Source organism: Melitaea cinxia, chromosome 9 (assembly GCF_905220565.1).
Source record: "Melitaea cinxia chromosome 9, ilMelCinx1.1, whole genome shotgun sequence".
NCBI classification, from domain to species: Eukaryota; Metazoa; Arthropoda; class Insecta; order Lepidoptera; family Nymphalidae; genus Melitaea; species Melitaea cinxia.
Genome location: NC_059402.1, coordinates 15,893,192 through 15,917,154, shown reverse-complemented (window position 1 = coordinate 15,917,154; position 23,963 = coordinate 15,893,192). Strand labels below are relative to the sequence as shown.

Below are 23,963 nucleotides of genomic sequence, written 5' to 3'. Positions count from 1 at the left end.
ATTCATTTAAATCATATGCTGTAAAGGGCCATATAGATCTATATTAAATCAACAATGTATTTAAGGTATTTAATTGGATAAGGATTAATGCTGTATTGGTTAAAATCGCTTCGAAAATTAGCCATTATTTGTCGTAAGAAGTAAATGACAAAAAAATGTTATTGTGGGATATCCATAAGAGATAGGTATATACCATCGCGGAGTTTTCTGTAGACCTTTTCAATGTGTACAATACTTAGTACATTATTTTGATAAATCTCGTAGGGTTCAGCCTGCGTTTGCAATTTAAGCGAAAAAAAATAATTATTATTTACGACATAACATTAGAAAACTCAAAAATAACAGTATTTCTCCACTATTTAATGGATGTTATTATACATATAAACCTTCCTCTTGAATCAATCTATCTATTAAAAAAAACCGCATCAAAATCCGTTGCGTAGTTTTAAAGATCTAAGCGTACATACATGTGCAGGGACAGAGAAAGCGACTTTGTTTTATACTATGTAGTGATATATTATTGTTTGTTTACAACAACAATTTTTTAATTGAGGTAGGAAAGAGCAGGAAATTTCCTGACCAAAAAATGGAGCAGCTCGACTGGGGTAGTACCTCGACCTTACAGAAGATCACAGCTAAATAATAATGCTTTGGGAGTGTGGAGAATCATGGTGTGAAGTTCCTCGCCCGCCATCGAAGTTTCAAGAAATGTTGTGTTCCTGTTGGTGAGTAAGGTGACCAGAGCTCCTGGGGGGAAATGGGGGTAGGGCTACGCGCTTGCGGTGCTTCTGTTGTTGCAGACGTCAATTAGTATTAGTGGCTGCGGTAATCGCTTACCATCAGGTGAGCTCGTCTGTGTACACTTGTTTGTCGACTTAGTTATATAAAAAAAAATTATAAAAAAAAATCAATTAAACCGCAAGGCATCACATTTCAATATAAATTAAAGAAAATTAATATTTTCATGTTGACTACATTTTGCACAAAATAATTACATCTAATCTAATATATAAAATTCTCGTGTCGCGGTGTTCTCTGCGTAAACTCCTCCGAAACGGCTTGACCGATTCTCGTGAAATTTTGTGTGCATATTGGGTAGGTTATCTGAGAATCGAACAACATCTATTTTTCATACCCCGAAGTTATGGGGGGGGGGGATTAAAAGGGTTAATAACATATATGGCAAAACAACGTTTGCGGGGTCAGCTAGTATTATATCATCGTTGTGGTTAAAATTAAACGTATCCAAATTATGATTTTTTCCGAAGAGCGAAAATTCCAGAAACCTTTTTTTTTTAAATAAATAGAATAGATTTAAAGAGTGTAGAAATATCACGATGATTTTAGTGAACATACGAAAGAGAACAGAAGATACATTGTTGGAAATTGTAGATAAAAAAACAAATAGGTAGTTAAAAAAATAACAGTTTTATTTGTGCGAGTTTCATGCTATTGTGTGAATTGAACTCATTCTTAAAATAAAGCATGACCAAAGAATAAAAGCTTAAGTTATCACTACATAGTATAAAACAAAGTCGCTTCCCGCTAGGGTTGCCAACTTTTTTTGACAAAAAAAAAACGTATAACATGGTTTGGATAGGAAAAAATAAAGTATTTGGAAGAAAAAAAAAGTATTTTTCAAATTTTATGTTTTTATTGCTTTAAAAACGTATTTTTGTGTGCCTTTAGCACATGCTAACAATTTTTTGTTATGTTTAAATGTTTCAAACTTGTTTAACAATCAATACATAAATTTATATAAATAAAAATTCGTTTCTAATTAAATTTATTGACGCTATATTTCTCTCTTCTCGCTACTTTAGATTCATTACTAAAAAACCCTTTCAGTGAAAGCTTAAGTAGTGGGAACAGAGAGTAAGTAAGATTTTTTTTATATTTGGTAAGCTATCAGGTGCATTCTTAAGTATATATTGCCATTTTTCAACTGTACTTTTCACTGAAAATTCTTTATCATCATTAGTGATTTTTTTTTTTGGATCTCTTTAAGTCTTATACATTCGGAATATATATCCTGCATCTTAATATTTAATCCGTCTTGTAATTTAGTTTTTATAATTATCATTTCAAAATGTTCAAATTTAACCGCATTTTTTAAGGACACGTTAGGGAGTATTGAAAGCCAGTTATCTTCGCTAAGGTCAAACCATTTTTCCAACCATTGATTCCTTAAATACATATAAACAAAGCCAACGGTCAATTTTTCTACAGCATCGTTGATAGCAGTTGATAGTGAGTAGCAGGGCTGCCAGGTGAACAAAAAGTGTGATCGTACGCCAACTACAAAAAAAATCGTATGCCAAGAAAATTTTGAAATAAAAAGATCGTACAGCCCTTTAAGACTAGGTACTAATTTTTTTATTATAGATTATCAAAATTCGTTTAGTTTTAGAAAATAAATGTAATAAACTATTTGTTACACTCATACAAAATTGTCTATGGTCATATTTTTTAATAAAAGAGTTTGTTGGGTTAAGCTTCGTAAAATTTTCGTTTCTTCTTAATTAATTGCTTCACTACCTAGTATAAAACAAAGTCGCTTTCTCTGTCCCTATGTCCCTATGTGTGCTTAAATCTTTAAAACTACGCAACGGATTTTGATGCGGTTTTTTTTAAATAGATAGAGTTATTGAAGAGGAAGATTTATATGTATAATAACATCCATTAAATAGTGGAAAATACTGTTATTTTTGAGGTTTCTAATGTGATGTCGTAAATAATTACATTTTTTCCGCTTACATTGCAAACGCAGCCTGAACCCTACGAGATTTATCAAAATAATGTACTAAGTATTGTACACATTGAAAAGGTCTACAGAAAACTTCGCTATGGTATATGTCTATCTCTTATGGATATCCCACAATAACATTTTTTTGTCATTTACTTTTTACAACAAATAATGGCTAATTTTCAAAGCGATTTTAACCAATACAGCATTAATCCTTATCTTATTAAATACCTTAAATACAATGTTAATTTAATATAGATCTATATGGCCCTTTACAGCATATGATTTAAATTCATATGTTCGAAGATATTACAGATTTAAAAATTGCGGTACGTAGCGTTTGCGGCGATTCCGGCCGGCTTTTACTCTAAAGTTAACGCGTGCGGGCCACGGGCAGTAATGAATAAATCAAAACTATAAATATACCAATACCAAGGCTATAATTATATTTTATATCCGTGCGAAGCCGGAGCGAGTCGCTAGTAGCAAATAATTTACCCTTACGTGTATCATTGGATAAACTGTTTCTAAATTTTGTTTTGATTAAATAAACTTCGCTGAATGCTCGTTCACAATCTGCACTGTAATGGGGAAAACATAACAAATTTAAAGCAAATTGAGCCAGTGTTTTATAATTTTCAAATTATTTTTTATAGAAAATATCTATATTATATATATTAGTTTTGTTACAAAGCAAACAAATACAGCTCTTATATGACTATTCAAAGAGACTTCATTCAAGTAAAAGATCTAGGCACGCGTTAGGTAGTTGGGGTAGTTCTCCTAAATTCATGCTTGCCGGTGGATGACGTTTTTTTAATTATGAAATGCTTCCAGGTAATGGAAATATAAAAATCGTACATTTTGTGTACGATCTTGGTCTAGCGATCGTACATGAGTAAACATGCAAAAAAATCGTATGAGTACGATTAAAATCGTACATCTGGCAGTCCTGGTGAGTAGTGACATGTGACAAATGTCAGATTGTCACCTGTCCTGTCACATTCAAAAACACCACATCTGACATCTAACATTTCGTTCAGAAATTTTAAATCCTTTCCATCATCCGTTTTACCTTATGTGTACCGTTAAATAGTTAAGTACCCATAATGAGTATTTTGTTTCACGCATCACAGTAAAGATTGAAAATAAAGTATTTTCATATACTTTATTTGTATGCAAAAGTATAAAGTATATTTACCAAAAATAAAGTAGAATACTTTATTATAAAGTATGGTTGGCAACCCTACTTCCCGCTCTCTGTATGCTTAGATCTTTAAAACTACGTAACGGATTTTGGATTTTGATGCGGTTTTCTTTAGTAAAGAGTGATTTCAGAGGAATGTTTATAAGTATAATACATGCATAATATAGTAGAGGGACAGTGATAGTTTTTGCAATCGTGCGAAGCCGGGACGGGTCGCTAGTATATTATAAGTTGAAAATGTACATATAATTACGTCCGGGCATTTTTTTTATATCATTACGTCATATAAATAGTAATAACAACGGCTGACGATTTTTTCGAGTACCGAGAAACTAACGCACACAATTGAAATGCTAACCTCTTTGTTTTTTTAATTGGCACTAATTAGAAAGATGACACCGAACATGAACTACAATTGTGTTTATATGAAGAATTATGTGACACACACACGCTCTTTTTACATAGACCGTTACCGCTCAGGTTACGGAGTCATAGTTTGACGTTGTTTAGACTAAGTTATGAACAGGAAAAAATGAAAAAGCAATGTAATAATTGGACATTAAACTTATGGCATTCGCGAGTTTTTTAACTGACTTCAAAAAACTTCTCAATTCGACTGTATTTTTTGTGGGTTACTTCGTAACTTAACATAAATAAATAAATAAATAAATAAACTTTTTAATTTTTTTTTTTTTATTTATTAAATTTGTCTATTTTTTCCTATAATTTCTACTCTGCTTACTACAGTGGTATTATTTAATAATTTCCATTAGTCAAATAATAAGTCATGAGAAACATTGACTTAGCCAAGTCGAAAACAAATTTTAACAAAAAGATAACAGCAAAAACTATTTATAGTATGAAATACAACATGTACTAGATTTTTTTAATCCGAATACATTTTTTATTTAGTTCACAAAAATACAAACGAAATGCAGATAAGTTTCTGTTTACAATACTTATTCATATCCGTCTTTGTTTTTATACTAGTCATTACATTACATTTACTTCTAAGAAATATGTTAAGTAAGCACTCATAACATAATAGTAACATATTTGACTATCTACTTAAAGATATAGTGTAGTATTTTATTTTTTTTAATCGTGTTCAAAATACCAAAAATAACACCTCAAGCTTGCCGTATATGTAGTTACAAATTCATAGTCATTCGTCAAAGTATTTCACGATGGTTCCCTAATACTCCAATTGATGACAAATAATTGTACGAAATACAAATGCATCGAACCACCCTCTGCTCATATAAAAACACAACAGTGCGATACATCGCTCGGCGTTGAGCGGTGTCAGCTGACATACGAATGAGCAAATAATAATAAACCAAATCACTCTTGTGTATCGAATGTGCGATAGTCAGGCTTATTACGACGTCATAAGGTTCATCTTAAACGCAAAATGTGATTTGCTTAGTTAACAATATTAACATGCGGGTCGATAGTGTTGGGATACATTATTGCGTTTGTTTATCGGTAAATGCAAAGATGTTAAAAAAAATATTAATTATTTAAAAAATTAATATTTTTTTAAATTAATATTATAATTCACAGCTCATTAAAATTACCGTTGGGTACTTGCCGGTGATCCGAGTGAAAGTCTTGTGGTAACGAAACAAGGCTAGCATTTGTAGAACTAAATTTAGTACGGAGTAGACACGCGTTCAGTGAAGACGTCAATTTTGTGACGAAGTCGTTGTATCGATAGCTCGATATCGATAAGTCTTCGCTAGTCGGCATCACTAGTGGGGCCCGCGTCAGTCCAACCGGCTGTCCCCTCCGCTCGTCAGTGCGCCTCCGGCCGCGACGCGAACCGTTTCACTTTCCAAAGAATGAAATACGCAACGCTTTTTGCGCTGCTAGCGGCCGCGTACGCCATCGACCCGATTGCGGTAGATGATTTACGAAATAAGTTTTATGCGCTCGAAAATGTACTGTGGAAAAATGTGACCGCGTGGAGCGCTGCCGGTGGCAGCGGGGACGTGGAACTGACAAAGGCCTTTGTGGCTTTCGACGAAGAAATAAGATCCGTGCGTCTACCCCCTCGCTACCCTGTCAACTCGTGGCTGTGGCAGAAGGCGACGGAGAAGATGATGATAATAAACGGATACTACGACAACTTCCTGGATTTCATCAGGCGGCAGGCTCAGCCAGGCGCCGTACCCGCGCCCGTCAGAGAATGGCTGGACGTCGCGGACGCTATCCTATTCACGAACTCGACGTCGTCCGTGGCGCAGGCAGTGAGGAAAATCCACGATCTACTCGAGTTCGGGAACATGTTCCGTGACAATGATTTGAAGGTATTCGAAACGTTTGTTATTAAGTAAGGACATCGGAAAGTAGCATCGACAAAGGCGGAACGAAGTCGTCCGAGTAACCGTATTTGGACCGACGTCAGTGACCCAAGGACTTTATTGTTTTCCATCCATCACAATTGTTTTCAATTTATTCACACACACACATAAAAAATTCCATCCTAAACACACAAACATTACATTATGGAATGTTAATGACCTACTAGCACGTTTCTCCTATAATATTACTGCGAAATTAAAACAAATGAGGTTATATTTTACATCAGATCCAAATCAACAATGTCACGTGCATACGGTGCATATACCACACAACCAGACAAAGCCACGCACACAAACACGCACCGAGTGATATATAAAAATATAACCAAAGCAATAAACAACGTCATGTCCTTATAAGTGTGCAATCTCGTTACGTTCCCTGTGCAGTACGAAGCCTAATAAATTCTTTAGCTGAGTCAGCGATACATAGGAATAAAAACGAGTTCTCACTTCGTATCTATTATGTAGTCCCCTTAATAACTCATATTAGTTAATGCGTAATAAATAAAACATTTAATATGTATGTGTAATTATACTAATTAAAATGTTCCACGAACTACGAAAACGCATAAAATATGAAAACAATGGTAGACTCAATCTAATTAACAGACACAACAGAACGAAAGAATACAGCAATAACATTTAGAAGAAAATGCAAACGATATTACACTCGGACCAAGTTCTAGCTTTACCAGCTGTCGATTAATAGTATTTATGAAATACTCTGTAGTATAACCGTAGTGCATAATGTTTGAAAAAGATTACTACTACCTACTACTAGGTACATTTTCAAATAAATAATTGTGTTAACAGGCAAACGAAGAAAAACTGACTTCAATTAAATCGACAAGTAATACAACGTAGGTAGACGAAAAAATAGTCAAGTAAATACGCAGTATCAAAGATTAATCCAAAAGTTGTAATCAGATCTCGGTGAAATTTAAATGTGACCACATGATAAATATCGGCTTTCTATTAAATTAAAAATCATTAAAATCGGTACACCCAGTATAAAGTTATGCGGATTTTCGAAAGTTTCCCCCTATATCTCTAGAATCCCACCATCAGATCCTGGTTTCCTTATCATGGTACCAAACTAGGGATATCTTCTTTCCAACAAAAAAAGAATTATTAAAATCGGTTCATAAACGACAGAGTTATCCCCGAACATATATTAATATATATATATATATATATATATATATATATATATATATATATATATATATATATATATATATATATATATATATATATATATATATATATATATATATATACCTATATACGGTCGAATTGAGTAACCTCCTCCTTTTTTGAAGTAGGTTAAAAAATATCAAGATCCATTTTGTACTAACTAAATATGTAATCCAAAACTAATCACACTCTGATTCATAAATGCTAAATTGGATACTTCCGTTGAATATAATTATTGTCATAAAAAATAATTATATTCAACCTCCATTTTGTTTTAACAAGTCAAACAATTTATTTTGGTAAGACAGCTAATTCAGACTCTCTGATCAACTAAACAAAATCCCAGTTAGATAATGAGGTTAACTAAAATTCCGTTAATTATTCATCAGCAACATTCCAATTATCTTTTTGTTTTCATAAAAATTATACACTTACACATTTATATTATATATATATATATATATGTTTATAATTTTATGTACACACACGAGACAACTCAAAAAATTTAATTGAATCATGACGACTCGTTGGCGCAGTAGTCACAACTGGCTGGTCGCTGCTGAGTGGTCCCATGGTTACACATGTGTTTGTGTAATAGGCCACACGGATATTTGTCGAGGTCTGGGCGTATGTGATTGATTACCTTTTGAACGTTTCCGGATCCCCGACAGTATCTCATCCTACTGGGGGCCGACGAGTGTCAAGTTTTGTTTATATACTTTTAAAAAGCATATACTATATCGTATTACAGGCGGGACACCCGGATCTGTGCGAGTTACAGATGTCACCTCATCAAGTTATCTTCGATATGTTCAACACAATATCCCTGACCGAGATAAAAGGATACGCAATGATGCAGTTCTCGTGGATGCTGCTCAGGATATACGACAGAGGTGATGTACTATAATTATTCATTTATCATAATGTTTAAACAACAATATATGTTTACTAATGCTATGTACTTTGAACGTTCGTTCCGTAATAACTTTTAGCGTTTTCCCTCCTGTACCCCGGGGAGTTATATGATAATTATTATTATTTAATTAAAATATAATAATATAAAATATATTTTTATAGTTTGTTTTTCACTTGTGTCCGTGAGAATATGTGTGTGTGATGATGTTTGGGTGTATGTTTGTGGAGTGTATCAACTGAATCAAGCTACGTTTATAGTTATTAAGATAATTTCAAAACATTGCTAATAACACGTACTCACGTTTACGATTAAATATAAACATTATATATGAAAACGAAACTGCTGACCACAATTTAAACATTCATTGTATTAATAATAATTAATTTAAGTTACGATGGTTAGTTTATATAATTTGGGGAAATTATCAGTTTAGACTAATACAGTCCACAGCTGGACATGGCCTCCACAAGTTCGTACCAAAAATGGAATGAACTCATGTGTTTTGCCCATAGTCACCACGCTGAGCAGGCGGGTTGGTGACCGCAGGGCTGGCTTTGTCGCATCGAAGACGCTGCTGCCCGTCTTCGGCTTGTGTATTTCAAAGCCAGCAGTTGGCTTTTTTAGTTACAAGGTGGTAGTGGAACTGTGTTATCCCTTATTCGCCTCTTACGACACCCACGGGAAGAGAGGGGGTGGCTATATTCTTTAATGCCGTAACCACACAGAAATTTTTAATGTATATAAAATTAAGACACAACAACGAACTACTCAATAATAACTGTATAATATAAACTCGATGTAAATTCCCAAATTGCAGGTAACTACACAGAGGAAGCACATTTGACTCGACTGAGGTATGCAGAACGTACTGCGCGTATCGCTGCCGCCGTCAAATCGTCGCTCGTATCCGCGGACCGGGGCATATACAGATGTGACCCAGAGCAACACATACTAGGTATTATTGTACAAACTGAAACACTATGAAATAAAATTTTGGAATTTTAAGAACGTAGAGCAAATCAGGCATTTCTTGCTTAAAATTTAGAAACATCGCAACTGGACCTAAGATTCTTTTTCTTTTTTGTTTACTCCTACGGAATCCCCAATTTAAAGGAACTCAGACAAGAGTCGGACACCTTATATATTACTAGTTGACCCCGCAAACGTTTCTTTGCCATATAATTAATTAACATTATTAACCCGCTTAATCCCCCCCCCCCCCCCCCTTATAACTTAGGGGTATGAAAAATAGATGTTGGCCGATTCTCAGACCTCCCCGATATGCCCACAAAATTTTATTAAAATCGGTCGAGCCGTTTCGGAGGAGTACAATGTTTAACACCACGTCACGAGAATTTTATATATTAGAAAGAAGTTAAGCTTAAAGATCATATTCATTAACTCCTAAAATGAAATCAGTAACAGAATTCAACTTTTAAATTACAGGAGAAACTTATGACGAAGTCACTAGACTGCTCCAAGGATTCGTGGGGAACGAAGTAGACATGAACCCCGACGGGACTTGTAAGGAGAATTGCGCGTATTACACGCTCACGAAATCGTACGGGTGCTTCAAGGAGCAATTTTGTCAACAGGAGCAATGTAAGGGCAGGATCATCGATTGTCGCTACATAGACTCAGATATGTGGATATGTTTAGCAGTGAGTATTACAATTGGATAATTCAGTTTAAATTCAAGCTAATTTCGTTTACCGATGTGAAAATACGATTTAAATGTACTGGAATTTAAAATAATTTTTCTTAAATAGCGCACGTTAATAGCGCTCTTTGAATTACCAGAACAACTTGAGTGGCAGACTTACTTTTGCTTTAGCTTATCTGTTTACAATAGATATAATGGATGATCCGTTATGATGATTATGATATGATCGATTTCATTTACAAAAATATAAAGTAACTAACTATAAGCTTATATTAATACTAAGTGACCCCGCAAACGTTGTTTTGCCATATATTTTATTAACCTTCTCAATCCCCCCCCTTATAACTTACGGGTATGAAAAATAGATGTTCGTTTCTCAGACCTACCCGATATGCACACAAAATTTCATGAGAATCGGTCAAGCCGCTTCGGAGGAGTTTAACTAGAAACACCGCGACACGAGAATTTTATATATTAGAAATATCAAATGCCGGATTGAATATGGTAAACATTTAAATATTTCCAGAACAAGAACAGCCATCGTCGGTACGAATGGATCGAATACGAAAACGGTAGAACTATGGGCCAGCAGGGTTATTGCACGCGAGGAACGACCAAGGTACTCTACTTAACTTTTCAATCATATATGTATGTAAATAAATGTATATTTACACATGCTTATATCTTATCAGTATTTATTCACATCCACTGGCACTTCGTGTCAAGGGTACAAGATTAAATATTATCGACACTAACACTATAACTTTGAAGTTTGTTTATATGAACGCACTGATGCACTGACGTCGGAAATATTCAAATCCGATTTGGATAATCGTTTATTATATAGTTTGTGTATTAATTAATGTATCACTACGACTAGTCTGATAGCATATATACGAAGATCATCATTAGATAGTGTAACTATAACGCAAATGGAGTGACTTAATTAAAAGTTTTCTAAAGATTATTCTGTCTAGGTTGACTCTTGGTGGCGTTGGTTGTTCTGGCACTGCTCCTACTGTATGTGCCTGTGCGACGAGGCCGGCATAGATTCCCACCGTTATTTCAGTCTCTGGGATAGCACATCCGACGTTAACAACAACAAGTTAGTCCCTGTTACTTTGGGACACCCGCACACTTATAGGGATATAGGGTTCTATTGAAAATGATAGAAGTATTTTTAAACTACCAACTACCCTCAACTACCAGAGTAATCATAACGGTTATAATCTTTATCTAATAACGATTTCTTTCCAAAGGTCGACTCCTGGTGGCAATGGAATCTTCGCCATTGTTCATACTGCTTATGTCTCTGTGAAGACGATGTCCAGTCGTCTGAACGGTTCTTCAGCTTACGAGAAGCGACAGCTGATGTTGAGAAGAGCAAGTCAGTAATCACTGACTGTGAACTCATTATATTTTGTGGGATTTTAACTATTTTAGCATATTACATTGCTTCGAACTAATCACTGGGTTTAGAATGATTGATATATGGGTCATTCTTGTAAAAACTTCTGTAGAAATTCTTATTCGTTCAATGTGCTAAAAGCATGGGTGTGCGGGTGGCCATTATTCGTCACAAGGTCACGCTTTCACTAGTTACAATGTTATGTATATCGTTTTAATTTCAGGGTTGTAACTGGTTTACGTCTCGTGAAATACGGAAGAGTATTCCATCTTCAGATAAGCGAAGGTACCTTGGGGGAGAGAGGCACTGTCACGCCCGGTAGTTGGGTACCAATACAGAAATTCGACATATCGGAGATGGGAATCAGAGAGGGCGTGGACTACCATACGCTGACGTACGAAAGAAGAGCTATTGACTTGGATGAACTCGACTCACCTAGTCTACATGCTTTAACAGGCGTCAGGTAATTTATTATACTACAAACATTAAGTTGTTTTTTCCCATGTAAGAATTGATATCAAACATATTGTTTTAGATTCCGTATGATCGGTGCTCATTTACACTTCGAGATACGATCGACACCCTTCAACTTTACAACTGGCCGACTATCTCCTGAACGAAGCCAATGGATCAGTAACGACAACACAGAGGGTGCTGATAAACCTAGGTAAGTTCACATCCCACACTCAAAAATCTTACACAAATCATCCCGTAATAATATATAGAAAAATAATTTCTTGATTATTCTTTCCTTATATATGCAACGTCGACCAAATACTGAGATTATCAAAATGACACTCGCGGTAAGACCCGTAAAATCAATGTTTCATGGGGTCCTTGAAAGCTTAATAACCTGTATTGAAAATTTGTGATTGAATAAGCTTAATATATATAATAAGACGGGCAGCAGCGTTTTCGGTGCGACAAAGCCAGCCCTGCGGTCACCAACCCGCCTGCCCAGCGTGGTGACTATGGGCAAAACACATGAGTTCACGCCATTTCTGGCGTGAACTTATGGAGGCCTATGTCCAGCAGTGGACTGTGATCGGCTGAAATGATGATGATGATGATGAAGCTTAATGTTTTCCTTATTTCCAGAACGCGTCTAGACCTCTACAAGCCGGACATTCCGACGCGGAAAATCTCTCCTTTACCCGTTGACTCACAACACGATCAGTACATAGAGTTCGTGAACAGCGACTTCGAAGCGGATGCTGCACAGAGCACCGTACCCTTCATTGACATACAAACCGTCGAACCGATGAAAGGTCAGTTTTACATAAGCTAACTTTCAATATTTCCGTTCAATTCAACGTATAACATAATTAAAACTCATTAATATAAATACGTCATAGCGCGCAAAGTATCACGAAATATACAATATGAATATTGCAACATTCTAAGGCCTTACAGTAGTAATTTAACTACCAACTACCGTTAATGGATCGGGATCATATCGACACCAACAATTTATACTGCGCCAACTCGAATTTTCGAAAATTTGGTTTTTCTAATGCGAACTTGACAAAATTTGTTTTTAAATCTAATTAAAAAAAATTGTGAAATTGCAATGAATAAATTAACTATTAAAGATACGAAATTTCAAATAAGTTTCTTAATTAATATAAAAGGTATCACGTTTTTGCCTTTTATAAGCATCTATTGTAAAGTTAGTAGTTAGTAGTTTATGAGCTAGCTTAGTATAAATTGCTGGTGTCGATATTTCCGATTATCAACCCTGGCAGGTAACTGATACCGGATGACTTATATTCGATATACTGGACCGAGATATCGCGATTTATAGCCATATATATGTACATTGTAAAACTGATCATTTTTCTGCTAGTCGAAAGTTAAACTATTGAAAAACTAAAAAACGCACGCTGTATAGTAACAAATATTTTATGTAGTATTTTGTTACATTATGAAATGGGCAACTAAGAACCCGTGGATGTTGTATATATATGACAAAAACAAGCGTATCGTTTAAGAGAGTACGCTACCTCAAATTTCTTATTTTCCACTCGGCAGGATGTCCATATCTTCCAAACTACTCAATATTTAAGTTTGAAATTTATGTATGGTAAAGTTCAGGATATAAACTATCTTTCATATGTTTCGAAAATACGATTCCATAAAATTTTCTCGATACAAAAAAATCGCAAAGTTACCTCTATTTTTGTATTAAAACCTTAATATCTCAGTAAATATAGAAGTTATGGACTTGAGATTAAGCATGGTAATTGAAATAAGTATGAAGAACATTTTATATGTTGCGTTTTAAAAAAAAAATAACTCTTGATAATGTTTGTGGGGAGAAAATACATATAATTCGCGCGATGAACAACCAAGCGCTCTCAATTCTCATGTGTATTTAGTAGGGTGAAATCTGAATTCGAGCTGAGGTAGTGTAGCCCCTTAAGTACTATTGATACGGAGCTACAGTAATGGTAATGTCGACGCCACAGGAGCGGCGCTCCTGAGCGGCGCGGGCATCGTCCACCGCGGGGCGCGCGGCTCGGGCGGGTTCATCGCGCCCAAGCTCTTCGCCTACGACTACTCCCTACACGTCAAGACGCAGCCGCCGCCCGAGATCGACCCCTTCGACGACCCCGCGGCCGTCGCGCTACCCTCGCAGACGGTTTAGTTACGTTATATAATATTCGTAATCATTTTAACTGTAGTCATATTTGAAATAATTAAATTTTATTTGTAAGTGTGCACGCTGTTTCATTTAATGTACATGATTGATCTAATATGACTAATTTCTCGTTCCTTGCTCGTTGTTATTTAAATAGAAACAAGTATATTATCGCTTAAAATGTACTCCGTTAAATTATTTAATTTATCACTCATAACGTTTGAATTCCAACTTAAGATATTCCACTTTTGAACCGACTTTCAAAAGGAGGTTATCAATTCGACTATAACAGATTTCTACTGTCGAAAATTATTTAAATACAAATTACGTTATAAAATTAATTACAAACATAATATTCAAGTGCATATCGGCGCGACAACTCGCGAGTAAGACTTTAATAAAATTAATAAAAGAGTGTCTTCGTTATCACAAGTTCGATTCAATTCTTGAGAACATTTTTAGATAGCTTGAGGGCCGTTAGATGTAACGATCATAGTGCTTAGTGCGAGTTTTGTTTAATTCGCCTCGCAATAACGGGAGTAAATTTTAACTTCATTTTGTATGGGAAATTCGGGATTTCAACCTAGTTCACGCGTTTGTAGCTAGATGGCTCTGTATCGATTGAATCGTATTCTATTCTTTATCGTCTAGGCTGCACTGTTTAAATTCCCATGCAAAATAATCTTCACGTATAAACGAGTTTCTGTAAATAAAACTGCACTAGGCACTTAGACGCCGCGTTGGCGCAACGGTCACAGCCATGGATTGTACTTGTTGCGCTGGCGGTTGCGGGTTCGATCCCCACACATGACAAACATTTGTATTGGCCATACAGGTGTTTGCCGTGGTCTGGGTGTTTGTGCAGTCCTTGTGGGTCTCCCCACCGTGCCTCGGAGAGCACGTTAAGCTTTCGGTCCCGGTTGTTATGATGTACACTTAATAGCAATCGTTACTCATAGTAGGGAATATATCCGCCAACCCGCATTGGAGCAGTGTGGTGGATTAAGCTCTGATCCTTCTCCTACACGGGGAAAGAGGCCTATGCCCAGTAGTGGGATATTACAGGCTGATGCGTAGGCACTCAGAACTATGCTGCTCACAGATATTCATACCGTCATACAACGGTTAATTATATTACAGACGAGGAAAAAACTATCGGGAAATAACAACAGTATGCCATTAGTAATCAACAATAAGGCAAAAATAAACGTCATGTAAAGTTTGCTGCACAGAAACCTAAACAAGTGCAATCGTCTAGACCAATAAATTTACAACTGTTAGATCCTTAGCAAAATTATAAAAATAAATAACAATATGGTTACGTAAAGGACATTTTAATAGCTCATATACAGTAAATACACCCACTTCTCAAATATGTAGCACAAGAATCATATTTTGGAATGACCTATTAGTCTTCTTATCAAAAAAAATCGAGGTGGCCGAGATAAACCCGAACACCGCTCACGTTGAGCGAAATTTATATGAAAAACAAAATATAAAACATGATGCGGATATTATTGTCTGAATCATGACAATGTTGCGTGTGGATGTGTGTGCTTGCGAGTCATTCATGTGTGTACTTTGTGTTGTACATATATGACTGTGTCGCCGTGTGTGTGTGTGTGTGTGTGTGTGTGAGTAGACTCAAAAAGCAATATTGAATCTCCATTTTACAAATTAAAATTATATTAGTTATTATAGTAGTTAATGCGAGGGAGTGACCGCACACCGGGCTACCATCCTTAAGGAAATAAGGACGCTAAGAGAACCCTGTGAACGCCCCAGGAGGCTTCTGAGCTTCTGGAAGGAGCTAGGCTGGCTGAACTAGTCAGCCCTCTTTTCACGAATAATGGACCACCTTTGCGTCTAAATGCGGAAAACCGAGCCCAATACAATACAATATATTAGTTTCAGTTAATTATTTATAATAAACGTGAAGCTACCATCTTTACAATGTAGATTCTGCAGAGACAAATCGAAAAGAAACTTCTGAGATCCTCTTTTTTTAACCGACTTCCAAAAAAGGAGGAGGTTCTCAATTCGACTGTACTTTTTTTATGTATGTTACATCAGAACTTTTGACCGGTGGACCGATTTCGACAATTTATTTTTAATCGAAAGGTGGTGTGTGTCAGTTAAATTTATTTGAGATCTAACAATTACTTTTCGAGTTACTCGTATATCTAATAATGCGTTTTTACTTGACGCTTTTTTCGTCGACCTACGTTGTATTATACCGCATAACTTTCTACTGGATGTACCGATTTTCATAAATCTTTTTTTGATGGAAAGGAGATATTCCTAGTTTGGTACCATGATAAGGAAACTAGGAACTGATGATAGGATCCCAGAGAAATCGAGGGAAACTCTCGAAAATCCGCAATACCTTTTTACTAGGTGTACCGATTTTGATAAATTTTAATTTTATCAAAAGCTGATAACTACTTTTTGAGTAATATTTGATAACGCGAAGTTACTTGACTGTTTTTTCGTCGATCTACGCTGTATTACTCGTCGATGTAATTGAAGTCGGTTTTTTTTTTCGTTTAGCAAGCAAACACAATTATTTTAAATGAGTAAAACTTATATTATAAAATTTGTAAAATTTTGCATGAAATACAGCAGCACTAAATCCACACATCCTATCATTAATATACTCGTACTCTCGTATCGAATAATGAGCTTTAGTTATTAAATGATTTTTTCAATGTGTGAGCGCATACAAGTGCGAGCGTACATGTACGTACACGTTTGCGTGTGCGTGCGTATGACCTTTGTATTTAAGCGAGCGCGTGTACGTACATGTAGGTCGCGCGCGTGCACCAGTGTGCGCGGACGTACCTGCACGCGCAGCGGGTGCGCGGCCAGCAGGCGCAGCAGCGCGGGCGGCGGCAGCAGCTCGGCGGCGCGCAGGCCCATGGCGCGCACGCCGGCGCACAGGAACGCCGACAGGTAGCGGTGCAGCGGGAAGTGGAACGACGCGTGCAGCATCTCCGTCTGCGGGCACGGGCTCGGTCACCGGGGTGCTCTACGGCGCGGGGCTAATCTCGATAGCGTTAAGATTGAACTTTTGCTAACAAACGAGATCATAATATTTGCTTTTTATCATAGAAATGTGATAAACGAGCGTCATATCACAGATTTTTTTTTAATGAAAACTTCTTAACATTTTTGAACATCATATCAAAAATTGACCGCTCCAGCGGGATTCGAACCCGCGTCTCCGACTGACCGTGTCGGCGCTCTAGCCAATTAAGCTATGGAACGATGTACCCGCCAGAGCGAAATTCTTGATATGATGATTTCTATTTTCGGTTTAAGCGAACCGTGGCGCCGTCTATAGTGAGTTCTTTACAGAGACCCGTAACTATTCAAAGTTTCATATTACAATGAAAATCTTTGACAGGAGACGACACCATGCTATTTTTAATTTGTAGGATTTTATTTTTGTGCCACCCACACATCAGGAACTCCAAACATTTTTGAACATCATATCAAAAACTTCTTTCTTAAACTCTTGACGTGGAAGTAAAGTGGTGAATGCGCGACGAGAGCGCTACGCAAGGCGAGTACTCACGCGGCGCAGGCGCTCGGGCGTGAAGTCCACGGCGTCCAGCCAGTCGCGCAGGAAGGCGAGCGCGGCGGCCACGAGGCGGCGCGCGTGCGGCGCGTGCGCGGGCGCGCTGAGGTGCGCCAGCACGCTCCACATGGGGTAGGCGGCCGCCTCCAGCTCGCACGAGAAGGCCGAGTAGTAGCTGGACGGCTCGAACTCGATGTGCCCGCCCGTCTCGCGCACGTTCACGTTCATGCCTGCCGGGCGCGAGTTAGACTGACGATCGGAGCTAAATAACATTGCTTTCGAGCACTTTGTTCCTGTGGCGAGTGAGGTGACCAGATCTCCTGAGAGACATTAGGAGTAAAGTTGGCATCAAAGTTTCGATGTTTCTGATGTTGTAACCATAAATAAACTACGGTTTACCGGCTTAGTAGTATATTTAAAAAAAACACGCTACACTAAGGATCTTTTAGAGCACTTAGCCGAATCTAATTTCTTTAGAAAATAGAAAATAAACTCGACGGACTCTATTGACACACTACGACAAAAACTATATCATTGAAATTTAATTCAATGTTAAAAATCGGTGACCAGAGTCCACTTAAAAAATGAACTTTTCAATTAAAAGCTATGAACAAAAGACCGACCTTGCAACATGGACAGAAACTCGAACCACATATCGACGAGCGCGTCGTCCTGCAGGAACAGCAGCGCGACACTGCGGTGCGACAGCACGTTGTTGAAGTCGGACACGAGCGGCCAGTAGCAGTGGTCCTTCATAACTCGCTTCGTGCAGTCGATGACGTAGTGGAAGTTCCGCGCCGGGTCGTGCAGCGTGTTCTGGACGAGGATCTTGCCCATCATGAGGCGCAGCGACAGCACCATGACGTGCAGCAGGTGCAGCTGCTGGACGCAGCGCAGCGCCAGCGCCTCGTTGCTGAAGAGCTGCACGGACATGTGGACCACGCGGTTCGAGAGCGTTTCCGGGTCCGCCGAGTTCTCGAGCACTAGCGGTATGCGCGCGTAGTGCATAACAAACGTCCGCGTTAAGTGCTCCTGCAACAATATTACGTACATCGTGTTAATCATTGGTCACATTTTTATGGTCTGGTCCTGGTGAGTCTCCCCACCGTGCCTCGGAGAGCACGTTAAGCTGTCAGTACCGGTTGTTATCATGTACAACTGATAGCAAGCGTTACTCATAATAGGGAATATATCCGCCAACCCGCATTGAAGCAGCGTAGTGGATTAAGCTCTGGTTCTTTTTCTAAATGAGGAAAGAGGCCTATACAATGGGATATTACAGGCTGAAGCGTAGCACTTCCAAATAGTATTAACATAAATACATAATCGCATTGTACACTAGTAACACTTATGTTACGATTGTAATTAAAATTTGACATTAAAAATAAAACTAGTCAGGCAAATAAGCTAATTAAAAAACACATTAAAACTACATTTACAATTACATTTAAATTATTATGGAAATCTTTGGATCACATATACAATATTAATTATTAATGTTTTTAGTATTTATTTAAATATAAAAAAATTTAAAAGTTTCTGCATTTATACTATACTAGCGACCCGCTCCGGCTTCGCACGGGTATAAAATATAATTATAGCCTATGTCATTCACTGAAAAAATGATTAAAATCGATCCAGTAGTTTTGATTTATTCATTACTGCCCGTGACCCGCACGCGTTAACTTAGAGTAAAAGCCGGCCGGAACCGCCGCAAACGCTACGTACCGCGATTTTTAAATCTGTAATATCTTCGAAAATATTCATTTAAATCATTTGCTGTAAAGGGCCATATAGATCTATATTAAATAAAAAATATATTTAAGGTATTTAATTGGATAAGGATTAATGCTGTATTGGTTAAAATCGCTTCGAAAATTAGCCATTATTTGTCGTAAAAAGTAAATGACAAAAAATGTTATTGTGGGATATCCATAAGAGATAGGTATATACCATCGCGGAGTTTTCTGTAGACCTTTTTAATGTGTACAATACTTAGTACATTATTTTGATAAATCTCGTAGGGTTCAGCCTGCGTTTGCAATTTAAGCGAAAAAAAAAATTGTTTACGACATAACATTAGAAAACTCAAAAATAACAGTATTTCTCCACTATTTAATGGATGTTATTATACATATAAACCTTCCTCTTGAATCAATCTATCTATTAAAAAGAACCGCATCAAAATCCGTTGCGTAGTTTTAAAGATTTAAGCGTACATACATGTGCAGGGACAGAGAAAGCGACTTGGTTTTATACTATGTAGTGAAAAGTAAAATTCAAACATTTCCGTAACAAAATCACCTTATAATCTTGATCCGGCAACATGTTCAGTAGAAAGCATACAACATTCTGTGGAAACTCGTACTTGAATGTCCAGAAAATGAACTCATCCAACAACGTGTTGTGTTGTAAACGCGGAGCTAGTGCAGGCAGGTGTCTATATCTGGGGATAAGACAAAATATTTGATCAAAATATATTCTGTAAGGACATCCACTGTTTTGAAGTGCGTTTAACACAGGTTTTTTTAATTAAATAATACCTATTTAGAATTAACGGCTTTCACTAGTACAGATAGATGATTTCGCCAATGTCACGTGAAATAAGGAAGACACAAAGGAGATTGGTCGGCAGTTTTTTAGTAAAACGTAGAAAGTAGAACGTGAACGTTAAACGTACGTCATGTAGGGTAGTTTTTTTAACCAAATTCAAAAAGGAGAAGGTTCTCAACTTGGTTGGTATTTTTTTTTAATGTATGTACATCGATTACGATTCAATTTACGTGATTATTTTTGTGTTCGATGTGAAACAGTTGCCACTTACTAGTTGGGTTAGTCTTATTACTGGGATTCCTATGCCCAGTAATGGGACACTTACATAAACATTAAATTATTAATACAAAATAAATTTGGTACTCACTCGTCAGGAGGATCCGGTGCTGGAAATGAATCTATAGCTTTTTCATACATATTATTTGATTCTGCCATGTATGCTCCATACTCTGTGTCGGGGTGAGGTGGAGACACGAGGTCTCTGTACATCTGGAAACAAAAATATAACCATTATGACCTTTTAACCCGCTGTTAATATTTTACAATATTTTTGCCCTTCATAACTTTAGAATTAACGAATTTTTGAGATAAAAGCTATTTGAAAAGGGTTACCCAGCCGTACCACTTTGAAATCCCAGCTTTTTAAACATTCTCAAAAACCAAATTGATTGAATAAATAAAACTTCTAATACTTAAGAAAATATTACTCATATTCTCATTGTACTAAAAATGTAAATTTGACAGCAAGATATATAAAAGAAACTGCGTGACTGAAACTGACTTTTTATTTGGACAAAGGTAAAGGTGGTTTATGTATATAAACTATGTTTATAATATACATAAGCTATCAGCCAACCCGCAGTGGAGCAGCATGGTGGATAAAGCTCCAATCCCTTTCCTACGTAGAGAAAGAGGCCTATGTCCAGCAGTGGAATGATACAGGCTGAATACGTATATAAATTAATTTAATACTTTAAGAGGGCCAGTTATTGTTACCTGTGGGTTGATGAGAGCCTTAGTCATGGCGGACCGCATGAGGTCGCCCATGTTGTTGAACTCCATCAGCATCTGAACGTAGCCCTCACACTCCTGCACTGTCACGCGATAGTTGTCAGAGTTCGCCGCTCCCGTACTGTAATTAAAATATGATTAATATTAAAATTTGTCCCTTCATAAAACACAACCAATTGTCTTCACCAAGCTTGATATAAAATCTATGTTAATATATAACTCGTTAGTGCAATAATGCCGTAAGGCACGGCAGGAATTTTTAGTCAAAATCTAGAATGCCCGACTGCTGAACACCTCAACTAAATAATACTGCTCACGGCATTGTGCTACCTGAAATGACTACTCCACGAGTGCTGTTTTTACACTGGTTTATTCATGTTAATACACATTAAATACACGTTGTATAATGAAACGCTGTGTAGACAAAATAACATAAAAATATATATATCGAAATAAATTGAATGTACAGAGTATGTATGTATATACTCTGTACAAGTAGTATTGTGTTCCTGTGGTAAGTAAGCTGCCAGAGCTCTCGAGGAGGATTGGGGTACGACCGGCAACGCGCTTGCTATACTTTTGGTGTTGTTGGCATCTTCAAGCTAAGGTAACCGCTTATCAAGCAACTATTTGATACGCTGGCGTTTGCGCTTGCATAGGCATTGACATATAATTCACATGTCACTGATAGTAGGGGGATAGGGATAGGAGATTGTAATATTTAAATGTGTAATTTAATTTGTATATATTTAATATTTTGAGGTGATCATGTAATGCTTACAGATTCAGCTCTAGTTTTGGACGCCAAAGACAAAACAAGTACTATGATATGAAATAAGATTATGTATAAGACAATATAATTATGACATTGCTAATGATAATTTTGACATCTCAACTGTATGAACCAAACTAATATCATAATGCAATTGTTTATACTATACAGAGCCAATTTCAAGATGTTGTTAAGTTATTCTTACCTGCTTTCTCTGAAATGCTGCAGAAGCCTCAATATAAGGCGCGGCATCATGGCTTCTGCGACGCACATTAGTTCGGCCGGTGCTGTTCCCGGTCTTGGACATTTATTCCCGTGATTACTGCAGAATCTGAAATGAAATGAAAAAAAATTAAATCTATTTATCTTGAGTTTCAAATACATGTCAAAATACTGCAGCGACATCCATCTCGCAACATACGACTTAGAACTGACGTATCCTACATCGCGATAAGTTATTCGAATATTGATAATATATATAAGACCTCGACAACAACCGTCGGGGCCCGACCGGTCACAACACCCGTCTGGTCGGAGGATCCTCCCTTTTCAATGGTGGATGAGGAACTTCACACCCTGTTCCTCACTCCCCCAAACTGGTAAACCCGACGTGATGTTCCTCACATCACCCAAAGTACTAATAGATTTGAACTACCTTCTGACTAAATAGTAAATACAGTCCCCGTATTTTTTTCATTCCATGAGTCTTATATCGTTTTTAAAGCAGTAAACTTCAAAGAATCTATGTTAATATTTGTCTGATAGCACAAAACTCGGGCGTCAAATGATCAAATCAGTAACTATCAATAATAAATTTCCATTTTTACAGTTTATTATTGCAAGATAAAAAAAAAACGATACTCTCGTAAACAATATAGGTATTGCAGTTCGAGAATCGTCGAGTCAGCTTAACTAATCTATAATAATAATTTATAAAAAAATAACTATCTTCCATATAGTTGCGTCTGATAGCACGAAACTCGGGCGTCAAATTATCAAATCGGTGACCATGAATGATAAATTCATTGTGTCACGACCGAGGCTGGGCTCTCGGTCAAGGTCGGACCGAGGTGACGCTCGTACACTGAGGTTGACGTGACGAAACAATGGCTGAATGTTTGTGTGAGATTTTTAAGATAATTCGTGATAAGCGTACGTGTTAATGACTTAGGGTTTCGTTTGAGATTTTTAACTCTTTCGAACTGGTGGAACTGAAATATCGCTCTTTTTTTATTTTGAGTTGTTGTTGTTTGAGACATGTTTACATGTTTTGGTCAAATATCTTCTTCATGTAGTCATTACGTTTTTTTTATGTGCTGTTGAAGTGTCTTCAAATCATTTTAATTATTACAAAATTTTAAGTTCTCGTTGAACGTTATTCGTTTATTGTGTTTAAAAATCAAGAACTATAGAATCTATTACCATATTTTATAAAATTTTGTACCTAGACTTTATAACTACATAAGTATAGTAAACACAAAATATTTACATAACGTGTCGTGTTTATTGTTATTTTGTGTTTTTGGTATGTTAAGGTAATACCTATTCATTTTCATCCATTCAAATATGTGTCAATAAACGCGTGTCATAAATTCTATTTACAAAATTTTGGTATTACACATACAATATCACATACAATTAATGTGAACGCTTAACACACAATCGCAGACACAATCTACGAGATAATTGATTTTTTTTTTTCATTTGATTTCTTATGAATGAATATTATTCGGTAATATCACAATCTTGATTGTTACGATAACAGAGAAGTAAGAATTTTTATTTTTTAGATTCGCCTGTTGTTAATTTTTTTGTTTTGTTTGTTATCCGACACACATCCTGTCGTGGAAACTGTAAAACATTGGAAGTTGAAATAGTCGTTGTTTTCTGTTTTTACGTTATT

At 36.6% G+C, this 23,963-nt stretch overlaps 2 protein-coding genes across 2 annotated transcripts in view; one reads left to right on the top strand and one right to left on the bottom strand.

Annotated features, from left to right (window-relative positions):
• The window catches only part of LOC123656181 (E3 ubiquitin-protein ligase Ubr3), an 85,012-nt gene that overhangs the window by 23,377 nt on the left and 37,672 nt on the right, over positions 1-23,963 (bottom strand). Inside the window, exons 3-9 of the mRNA XM_045591886.1 lie at positions 22,266-22,391; positions 21,274-21,409; positions 20,645-20,766; positions 20,029-20,170; positions 18,348-18,756; positions 17,722-17,954; positions 16,986-17,141 (exon numbers count right to left, since the gene is read on the bottom strand). Of these exons, the coding sequence (XP_045447842.1) occupies positions 16,986-17,141; positions 17,722-17,954; positions 18,348-18,756; positions 20,029-20,170; positions 20,645-20,766; positions 21,274-21,409; positions 22,266-22,391 (1,324 nt within the window). The remainder of the gene's footprint in view (positions 1-16,985; positions 17,142-17,721; positions 17,955-18,347; positions 18,757-20,028; positions 20,171-20,644; positions 20,767-21,273; positions 21,410-22,265; positions 22,392-23,963) is intronic.
• On the top strand, positions 5,781-14,224 carry LOC123656677. The gene is made up of 10 exons (XM_045592334.1): positions 5,781-6,265; positions 8,268-8,409; positions 9,250-9,387; positions 9,879-10,093; positions 10,622-10,714; positions 11,355-11,482; positions 11,727-11,966; positions 12,039-12,170; positions 12,602-12,771; positions 13,972-14,224. Exons 1-10 carry the CDS (start codon positions 5,798-5,800, stop codon positions 14,148-14,150), a joined length of 1,905 nt encoding a protein of 634 aa, XP_045448290.1. The 5' UTR covers positions 5,781-5,797; the 3' UTR covers positions 14,151-14,224.

Coding starts and splice junctions, on each gene's coding strand:
- LOC123656677 (XM_045592334.1), top strand. CDS start 5,798: ATGAAATACGCAACGCTTTTTGCGCTGCTAGCGGCCGCGTACGCCATC. Junction 6,266..8,267: donor TCCGTGACAATGATTTGAAG/GTATTCGAAACG, acceptor ATCGTATTACAG/GCGGGACACCCGGATCTGTG. Junction 10,715..11,354: donor GCACGCGAGGAACGACCAAG/GTACTCTACTTA, acceptor TTCTTTCCAAAG/GTCGACTCCTGGTGGCAATG.